The 11,092-nt window shown below is 39.9% G+C and overlaps 1 protein-coding gene across 1 annotated transcript; it reads right to left on the bottom strand.

Moving 5' to 3' along the window:
* Positions 1–7,665: 7,665 nt before the first annotated feature.
* On the bottom strand, positions 7,666–10,820 carry BHLHE23 (basic helix-loop-helix family member e23). Its single transcript, XM_048819978.2, is given in 4 exon segments — positions 7,666–7,801; positions 7,803–7,842; positions 8,772–8,852; positions 9,691–10,820. Coding segments are annotated over 4 exon segments (966 nt in total). The 5' UTR covers positions 10,400–10,820.
* Between the last annotated feature and the right edge of the window lie 272 nt (positions 10,821–11,092).

Here is an 11,092-nt window from a genome sequence, read left to right as displayed (position 1 = left end):
TTAATACTGTTGTAAAAGTAGTGTAACTCAGAGAAGGATAATGCCCCTGGAATGGAAACTACTGGCTGGCTGTGGAGTGAAAAAAAAAAAAATCTATATATATAAAAATCCCACAGGATAAGAAATGGCAAAAAGGCGCAGGTTAGAAAAGAAAGGACAGACTATAGGGATGTGAATATGTAAATTAAAAAAGGATACCACTTAGACATGCCTTAATAGTCTCTTTATAAGAGGAAAAGGACAAGGGGATTGGTAAACCAGTAATAGCACTGGCTCCTCCAACATGCCTCAGTCTTCATAAACTGAGGTGACTGACTTCATAAACTCTTCCTTCTGGGTTGAGTCGTGCCCAAGATGCAGACAGTGGCAAAGGAGAAGCCCACTGACAACATGTCAAAGGTTTATTAACATTGTGTCGTTTCACATTCACAAGTTAGAATCTAGTTCGGAGCCTGTCACTTCCCACAGCGCAAGAACCAGAAGTGACGGAAATTAACACACAAACCCGGAAACCAATTAAAAAGATGCATTTTGCCCAAGCCTATTTTTACTTTCAGGCAGTTTAAAAATTCTGGCCCAAATCCTCTAGTGTGGCTCAGTTGTGGTCAATGCAAGACCCGAGGGATAGAAAGACAACAGGTGGCTTCTTTAAGCCACCTTTACACTCCTTTGATGGGGATGGTTGGGAACTGACTGGTCTCTGGGGCAAGTTCAAGCTGCCTCAGACCTTTAAGGGGCTGTTCTAGCATCAGGGGATTACTGGGAAGCAGGAACCTAGCCACCCCCCTTCCCCTGGATGTCTTTGGTGCAACGGATGCCACACGGTGATGTGTGTGACACAGCACCAGTACAGCGGCTTTATTCTACCCAGGCAGAGAGGAAGAAATGATTGTCAGTGTCAATATTGTTGAAAAAGCAGTGTAATCTACTGATTACAGCAAACAGCTGCAAATCAACAAGGTCCTGGATTCAACTACTTTGAGCCACTCATTCATTCACTGTCAGTGTGTGGCTGCCGGTAGACTTCTTGATCTTCTTATGCCTCAAGCCCCCGTAGTCAGAAACTAAGTAAAAAACACTAGGACATTACTGAAACCCAGATGAGCTCTGCTTATCTAAGAAAAAGAAATGAGAAAAAAATATATAAACGTCTTTGAATTAACAGGGAGAAAGAACAACTATTCAACTACAAGTATTTCACATATTTAATCTTGAAAATCCTCCTTTCTGTAGTTTTGTTTCCATTTAAGCGTCAGATTGCGAACTCCTTACTCACCCTGAGACTGCTTGTGTGAGTAACCACTCACAACTGCAGGTGAAGAGATCACAGCCTGCTCCTTTTGTGCTATCAAGTTCCCATGAAAATCAAAAATAAGTAAAAGGAAAGTTGCCTCTCAAGAGATTTCTCCCTCCTCCTTCCCCAGCCTTGTTAATGAAATAAAACGTAAATGACTATTGAACCCCAGACCACTAAGAACGAAGGAAACATTCCATAAAGGTGTTCTATTGAAATTCACAGAAAAAACTGTATATTTTTATGTACTGCGGCAAGCAAGTCTAGTGCTTCTCTTTACCAGGGTGGGCCTGATGGAAGATGTGAGTAGTACAGGAATGAACTTGCCCACATAGTGCATTCTCCTGGCACCTGTATTATTCCACAGCGTGCCACGTCTAATCACAAGAGAGAATATTAGAAGTAATAGAGCTCCTGTAACTAAAATGGTTTCTAGTCTCAAATCTTTTAGAAGCTGACTGAGGCAGCAAGGGGGAAAAAAGCCAAGGGGAAAAAACTAGTTATAAGTAAAATTGTATTTTCTTGGACACTGGAAAGTATGTAAACAAACCCAGAGGCCTCCAAGTCAGCAGCCATTTTAACATTTTGCAAGAGATTTTCATCTTTCCCCCCTACAGCCTCAGTTCTTTTGTAAATACTGAGCATGCCCACTATGGCTGTCACTTGTTTAGTTTACTTTACACTGAAGCTGCCAGGAGATAAGAAATATTTAAGGCAGTATAATTCTCAAATCGGTGGCATAAGGATTTTTCCAGGACATCTCTTGTGAATAGCACAATGCATTACACTGAATATTACTAAGTACTGAGTGACTCAAAAAAAAAATGACAGTTCAAATATTTGGATGCTGCCATTATGACAAATTACAACAAAAACCAACAATCCAAACCATACATTGATTTTTTTAAAATGAAGTCAAAATGATTAGAAATAGTTTCTTTCATCAAAGTCCATGTTTTCATTATATTGTCACATTGTGCAGGCTAGAGCAGTTTTGTAGTAATAGTCTGTAAGTATGTGCAATGTATTAGTCTCTAGCATTATGAAATTATATGTTATGCTAGATTAAATGTAATTCCATAATAGTCTAACCCAAAAACAAACCTAAATGAAAAAGGCACAGTTCATGTGCCTATATAAGTTATAGATACAGGTCTCACACAGAGTTTCCTGTGTTTATAAAAGTGTTCGTGAATATATGTTATATATTGTAACTGTGCACACATACATATTCTGTGTGTGTGTGTGAGTGAGTGAAAATATAGACAGATACGTACATACAGGTGAATTTATCTTTTTTTCCCCCCCGCAACAACCGATTGGTCTGCCATTTACTGGAAGGCAAATAAAATGATAAATTTCCCTACTGGTATCACTAAAGAAGAGGAAACATTTCTACAGAATATACAAAAGTTCAGCACTGGTAAATTCTTACAAACACCATTACTCTGATTACTGTTTCTGCAGAGATATGCCTGCCTCATTGTCATTTCTGATACTACATCAAGCAGAGGCTGGTGAGTTCCCAGTGGTGTTGTCGCCCAGACGAATATGACCTTTTTTGGGTGACCGCGTTCAGGTTCTGGTGGAGGTTTTTCCTTCTCCTTTGTGAACGTGTTAATAATATTAAAAATTATAGAGCCTAAGACGTTAAGCAAAGTTTAAAGCATGGAAATTAAATAGGCTTTTTTCATTAGCTTTGCAACTTTTGTGTCACTTGTAGTAAAAATGAAGGGGGTAAATATCTTTGGATGTGGCAAATTTTAAGCCACATAATGGTGGCGATAAAAATCCATAATGTCAGTTGCCTTGTGGCAATCAGCAAACATTTCGCATTATGCTTGCATCTTAGGGTTTGCGGCCAAAAAACAGATTTGCCTCTGTCTCATTAAAATAACGAATGCAGTCCGAATGGATCTGCAATGATTCACTGTACGTCACACTAAATCACGACGCTTTTTGGAACCAACTGACTATGGCCTCATTACTTTAGACAAAAGTGGGCTTGGAGGGAAACTTGTGGTGATGGTTTTTTGCTCAGCCATGTTTCTCTCTTTGAAATACTTAAGGCAAAAGAGCAGATAGATTTTCCCCATTGGTAGCTTATGGGGATTGGGCTGTATTAAATCTAAAATTCCGTTTTAATACAGATAGATGAACAAAACACTAATATTAGTGCAGGAGACTAGAGGTTAATCACACACACACACTATTCTTTTAAAGGGTAATTTTACTGAACATGATTCACTGTGATCAGAGATTTACAAATGTAACTAACTTGTTTAAAGGATACAAAAATGGAATTTTGAATTATTCTGTAAATGTAATAATTTTGAATACTTGTTTGTTCTCATTCCACATTATGTACATCCTTAGATATTTGTGGATTATCTTGTGTTAGGCTTACATCTACCAGTTTCCATATCTTCCATAAAATGTAGCCGAATACTACAAACCAATTCTGTTGTCTTTATTTGCACAGATAAATTATGTGGACAAACATGTTTTAGTTTCAAAATTAACATTTAAGAATGTAAGCATGCTGCTTTTATGAATTTGGAGAATAAATATTAAATCAAGTTTTACTGTTTGTAGAGTATATTAGGAATACTTTAAAGGTTAAATTGGATTACTTGAAAATTATCTGATATATCTATAAATATAGACAGAATTTTAGAAATCAGATTTTAAGAACTGGCATGTGTTTATACATTGTTAATACAAGTCCAGCTTTTTTTAATCAGGGGAAAAGATTAACCACAGTCATGGTGAAAATCATATTTTGAAGATTACTCTAAGAGAATGGCAGAAATCTCAAATATAGATTTGAAAAAACCATACAGTAGTATATTTTTCCATGTTGCTGACTAATTACTTTTATAAACCTATGCCTCAATTTAGTGACAGAACACTGTACCTTGATACAAGTTGTTCTAGTTAATCGTAAGATATCTGCAGTTTTTAAACTTGAGTAACACAGATTTCTAATTTAGTAGGAAAATATTTTGTTATATTTAAATAGGGAATTTTCTATTTCAGGTACAAGAAAAATGAGATGAGAATCATCCCAGGAATGTCTGGTTTAAAACCATCACAAATCCCTCTTTTTCATTTCCCATTGAATAGGATACTGAAGGGGATTAAAGACATATCATAAACAAATTTACATTATCAAAATTACTGTAATCAGAGTCTTTTCTGCATTAATAAGGATTTAATGAAACTTTTCTGCTTTGCAATACCAATCATAACTCTGTCAGAAGATAAACAGTAGAGTGAAAGCAGATTTTTAATTAAAATTGTTTTGTGCATTGCATTGTTTTTAAAAAAATTGTGTTAACTTAGGATAAAACTGCTCTCTGGATGTTTCATATACTGTAAAATTACATGTGGGCAACAAAGCACATGTATATTAGCTTTAATAATGCTATAAACCCAAGCCTTTTACATGTGGAATAATGTCAATGGAAATGTATTTGTAGATTTATGCAAATATTTGAACTTTTCCAAATCTATACCATCTTAACGCCAACTAAACAATCTTGTTTCATTTTGCAGAGATGCTAAATATTCTGTCCTGCTAAATACAAAACTCTGAAACCACAACATTAGTACTATAGCTTAGATGACTTAGTTCACAAAATAATGCAAATACTTTGTAGGCTTCAGTTCATTAGTCTCTTTGGCACTGAATATTAATATGTACAGTATTTTACCCTAGTATCTCCTAGTGCTTTGCAGGATGGTCTCTGTGGTAAGTATCCTACTGTTCACTACTTTTTTTTTTTTGGCCTGGTTTTGGCCTTGTAATGTAGACTGAGTTACTTGAAATAGTCTGTGTTTTAGAAAGGGAGGCCAGGAACTTGCTATGCTGGGACTCTTTCCTTCCAAGAACTTAAATACCCCTCAGCCAGGACATAGTTGGCAATACCTGGCTTGCTTTAAGTATGTGGAAATGGTGCACTGAGGCCTGCATCCACCAGTGGTCCATGCTTTGTAACCAGGGTGCAGGCCTAAAACAGTAAAGGGATAAAGGCTGTATAAATGTCATGCTCTTTTTACAATAAATAGAGTCGCATCATGTTGCGGTCAGTTCACAAATTTGAGTTCTGTAAAGCAACGGCACCAGTGCAATTAGTAGAAGTTTTGCTAATTACTTCAGTGGGAGCAGGATTGGGCCCTACATCCCTTGCTTCCTTATCAACTTCTATTAAAAAAAAACAAAACACCAAACCTTAAATCATAGAAATGTATACGAAAAGAATGGTTTCAGAGTAGCAGCCGTGTTAGTCTGTATTCGCAAAAAGAAAAGGAGGACTTGTGGCACCTTAGAGACGAACCAATTTATTTGAGCATGAGCTTTCGTGAGCTACAGCTCGCTTCATTTTATGCTCAAATAAATTGGTTCATCTCTAAGGTGCCACAAGTCCTCCTTTTCTTTTAATGAAAAGAATGACAACAAAGATCTAGAATTACAACTTAAAATGGGATATAACTGACTGCTTTGGGAATTCAGAGAAGCATGATCAACACTGCAGCACCTTCAAGATGCCTGGTTTCTAGCAGAAAACTGGATACTGATGATGGTTAAAGGGTAGTAAAAGGCTTCATTACCTTTACTACATTCTGTAAGTTGTAACAGACTGGGTTTCAAGCAAAAAGAATTAGAAGTAGACCGCTGTACTCTGGACTCTCCATCTTCAAACCTGTTGCTTCCCCATATTTGGTTAATCAAGTTTTATCTTGTAATCTAAAGAACACTTCAGCCAAGATTTGACATTAGCAATGCAAATTGACAACTGTTCCTACTCACAGTTAATAAGATTATACTGATTAGAAAAACACTAATTTTGGTTAGTGACTAACATGACATATCTTACAAGCGACAGATACTTGAGAACCATTTCCCTCTTTGCTTGTCTTTCTAAAGGTGTTTCACACCAGCTGCTCTTAAAATTTGGAAAACTAAATGGAACTAGAAAACGATATTTTTTAATTAAAGCTGACATTCAGTGTGTTTTCTATTAAATTAAGTAGAATAATAAGATAATGATTCATACGCACAAGCTGCATTTTGGTATTATCTGAGCATACAAGACAATATTAAAATGAAGGCTAGGCAACATAAGAACAAGAGTATTTTAACAGAAAACAGGTTCTCAATTTCAAAATCCTCCTTTTGCACGCCCTAAAAATTGCTGAATGCCACAGATTTTATTCTCACCTGGAATATAAAACAGAATTTGAACTAAAAATTACATGAAAAGGGTGAAATCAAATGACAATCTGTAGGATGTTGTCAATTTACTGCAAGGTTAACTCTGAAGGTACTGTACCTGCAAATGCATATTCTCGCATTAGGTATTATTAGATAAGTCGGGACATAACCCGATTTCTTTCATCCAAAGTTAGGAATTATTGAGGCTTTAACAGCATTACAAATATAAGATATAAATTAAACTGAAGCAGACACCTTCTGGTTAAGAAAACAGAAAAAGGGTTCAATAATGTGTTGCTTCCAGTTGCTTGCCTGTTTAAAAGTTTGTAAGTACTGCAGACACAGTTAGATGGAAACAATTTATGCTAGTGCCTAGCTTTCAGATTATCCATTACATAGTTATGATTTACTCTGTTCTAGTTAAATGCTAGACTGGTTCTATATGCAGGAAAGTAAAAGGAAATAAATCGATTTTCTCTACTTCTAAATTATAAAGCTCACTTTTCTTGATGTATATTTTTAGTTGTGTCTTAGAGGTTATTTTAAGATTACTGGGGTGAATTCTACACTTGTTTTTGAATTTCCAGCTTTTAAAAAGTACTTAGATACTGTAACCTTGCCACGTTTCCGTATTATTTCCTTTATCTTCTGTGTTTGAAATTCCATTTTTAATCCTGCTTGGTAGGAGAGCATTTAATTCAAAATTGGTTCTGAGCAGAGTTCGGAATGTCTCAAGGTCCCTTAGAAAGTGGATATTTTAATCTGAGGATGGATATGACAAAATAAGGAAACATTTTTCTACTGGAAAAGTGAGAGAAAAGTTATATCCAAAGTCACTGTTCTACAATACACCTTATATCCATGGAGACTTCCCTAAGGTATGCAGTTACAGAAGTCTTTTCTGTCATAATTATCAGAATAAGAAGCAATTATAAACCCCATCATTATTAATGATGGTCTCTGAATCAAACAAACTTGTTTTTAATATGAAACTTAAATACTTTATTCTACAGCTATTTTAATAGGAGTGGAAACTTAACTATTCTGCATTTAAATAACTCCAAATGCTCCATTTCCAGCGCTTTCAGCTAGAATTAATAAATGTTTATCATAAAATCATGCTTTAGTGTTAAAATCGAATCTTTGTTGAAAATCATTTCTGGCATTGACTGAGTCTGCAGAATTTAAAATGATCTCTTCATTTCCCAGTCATTTTTGCTTCAGCAGTGGTTCTTCTTGCCTTTAGTTTTGTCAGAAGTGTTTTAAACATACTTTTGAGTCTCATCTCTCTCTCTTGGTCCTGACACATAAAAACAGATAAACTGGTCTTCTGGGAAAAAAAAAAAAAAACACCAACAAGGAGGGATGAAGAAATAAAAATGGAAATGAGTAGAAACCAGTTTTAAGCATATGTCTGTACGAATGAGGCTTAATCACACACTTCATTTTGCAAATACAAAAAAGTCTTTTGGAAATGTATTAATTAAAATTAAGTACTACAGACAAGCTGCTTTAGAGGGACTGCAGTCCTTTCCAAATTAGCATAACACTGGCGACAGCCATGGAAATTGGTTTAATAACCCTAAATAGTTACACCCCATTCCTAACACAAATGACCATGGACAGGTCTAGCCCCTCAGGCTGCTACTGTACCAGTTTACGTGGTCACTGACATTGGGTGGTGGGTATTCCTGTCTGAACACAAATCACAGAATGCATCTCCATTATTATTATTATTATAATATAATGATTTGTGAAGCATACAAGGCATCACAGCATTAAAAAAAATCCCAACAATTAAGGGACTAGCTACAGCGTTGACTTGGTAACTTGCACTAATGTGACATACACTTGGAGAGAGCTTTTGGTTTAGTGATCACAGTGGGCCAAGCTTCTGACATAATATGGGATTAGGATTTGCAGATACAATAGAGAACCAAGCAAACAGAATAGCAGTGATTTCAAACAATCTTTTATAGTCTTCTCTGGCAATTTTTATTTTGTTCTCAGCATTACACTCTTACAAAAATAACTGCCAAGGTATCCCCTTCTAATAAAGCTGCAGCTTTGAGGACAAAGTATTTGAGTCAAGTATCCAAATGCACAAACTCAAACCAACCTGTCCCCAGACTATTTCACTTTAAATGACAGGAGTAAATTACTCCCCCCGCTTCAAGATTTATGGGACAAGTAAAAAAAAAAAAAAAGTATATTGAAATGGAGTCATCCAATGTTTTTTTGAAAAACTGACTCACTCACCTAACTTGCACCAGTCTAATCCAAATGATGGTTCTTTACACCTTACATTGACCTCATCATTTATTTTGCTTAGACTGCAAACTGGTTCAGAGAGATGTAGGACAGAGTAAGTGGTTATTCACGTCTTTTATTCGTAATAAATACATTTAAATACGTTGAGTGATATTATGGTTTGTTTACCAAAGATGAGCAATGACTTTGGAAAAATCTGGAAAACCCAAACAAGTAGAGAAACAGGCAGAAAAGCAGGCAACAGTGTACAATCAAAAGACGTCTGTCAGCCCAAGAATGGGTTCTTAACTTGAAAAGAAACTCATAATTGTAAAGCTTCCATGGTTTTACCGACACCACAAAAAACACCTGAGAGCTGATCAGATGGCATTTTAGTTTAATTCGGGGGCTCTATTAGATTAATTTCCCCCTTTTTTTGATGAGTGATTTTGCATTCTGAAAACATTGCATAGTTTTTACCCAGGTTGATCAATCCAAAGAAAACTCACTGAGATTTCCATTTGCAGATTTTCTCTCTGTGTATGGGTGTGTTTTAAAAACTTCGTTTAAACAGACCAAGCAACTTTGTGGGCCAAAGCAAGTTGATAGGCAAAAGTTATGCTCAAAGTTAATCCATTAACAGTCTGGGAAGAAAATAAAATAAAAAACACTACAGAAAGTTGCAAGCAGCATGATTGCACTAAAAACCAGGGAGGGGTGGGGAGCATTTTACAGAATTTTTAGCTAAGTGAACTTTAAAACAGCAGGGTTGTTTAGTCCAAACAGCTTTCAAATATTTCCCAATGAGAGAGCAAATGAAATAGTAAAATACAAAAGAAAAAAAGAAACTTAACTGATGGTTGGAAGCCAGGGCTGATGGAGTGGAAAGAAAAGCTGACAGGCAAAAGAAATCAAGGCTTATCATTACAGTGTTTGCAGAGGGTGGAGGCTGTCCCAGGGAAGGCAGTGCATTTCTCGGGGCAGCTGGGCAGGGCTGTGCCAGAGAAGGGGTACACAGCTGACTGTCCGAAGGGGTTCAGTGTGGCGGGGAGAGGAGTGCTGAGGGGCTGCCCTTGGTTCAGATAGGCCACTAGCCGCCTCATCTCCTCCAGAGCCTGCGCCTGCATGAGGATGTAGTTCTTGGCCAGCAGCAGGGTGGCTATTTTGGAGAGTTTCCTCACCGAGGGGCTGTGGGCGTAGGGGATGACCGAGCGCAGCCCGTCCAGCGCGTCGTTCAGGTCGTGCATCCTCCGGCGCTCCCGGGCGTTGATGCTGAGCCGCAGCGAGCGCGGCTCTTTGGGCTTCTTCCCCAGGGCGCCCGCCTTGAGCTTGCCCTCCCGCTCGTACGCCGGGCTCCCCTTGGCCGGCTCGAAGGCGTCCTCCTCGTCCCCGCTCTGCTCGCCGCTGCTCTCCGCCGACTTGCCCAGCGGGGCGGGGCGGAAAGCCCCGCCGCCGCCCGCGTAGCCCCGCGGGCTCTCCGCCGCGCCGCGCCCCGGGCCGTAGGCGAAGGCGGACTGGCCGTAGCTCTGAGCCAGGGCCAGGTAGGGGTCGCCGCCCAGGGACTTCAGCTCGGCCATCGCCTTCTCGGGCAGGTCCCCGGAGCCCGGGAAGAGCTCGGCTCCCTGGGCGACACTCATGGGCGCACCGGGCACTTTGCCTGCGCCTTCCCCCCCGTCCCGCGCTGGGGTCTGCGCCCCTCCTGCGCCGCGCCGCGCCGCGCCCCCCTCCTGCGCCCTGGTGGATCGCGGGGTCTGCGCCCCTGTCGGATCTCGGTCTGCGCCCCCCTGGGATCGCGGGTTTGCGCCCCCCCGGGGGGGTGTGCGCTCCCTGGCTGGGTGTCTGGCTGCGTCTCGTTCAGGTGCTGGCTGGCACCGCGCTGTGCCCTGGCTGGGGGCGGGATATGAATCATCTCCTGTCCCAGCCGCCCGTTATATTACAGAGAGGGGCCCGCTGGGATTCACCCGCCGCCCAATCAGAGGGATCTCTTTAATTAACGGGTTTGTGTGGCGTTAAAGAACCGGCAGGAGAAGCCAAGGTAGGGGCCGGGCGGGGACGGCTACTTAAGAGCCGCGAAGCCAGTGTGCTTCCCCCCACCCCCCAAAGGCCCAGCCCTTCCCCACAGCCAGGTGTCCTGGATGGTGCATTGATTTCCAGGTGGAGAGGACAGAGGCATGTTCAGAGCTTGCCATTTGATTGTGCTTTTAGCGGAGAGGCGCCTGCTCGCGGCAATAAACGCGTTCCCTGCAGCAGCAAGGGCGGCAGCTAAAAGTCTGCGGCAATCGTCAGAGCGCTGCCGGCTTTCCAGGATCCACCCTTTGCAACTTCTGCCG

Source organism: Caretta caretta, chromosome 13 (assembly GCF_965140235.1).
Source record: "Caretta caretta isolate rCarCar2 chromosome 13, rCarCar1.hap1, whole genome shotgun sequence".
In the NCBI taxonomy this organism is placed as follows: domain Eukaryota; kingdom Metazoa; phylum Chordata; order Testudines; family Cheloniidae; genus Caretta; species Caretta caretta.
This window is presented reverse-complemented; position numbering and strand designations above follow the sequence as displayed.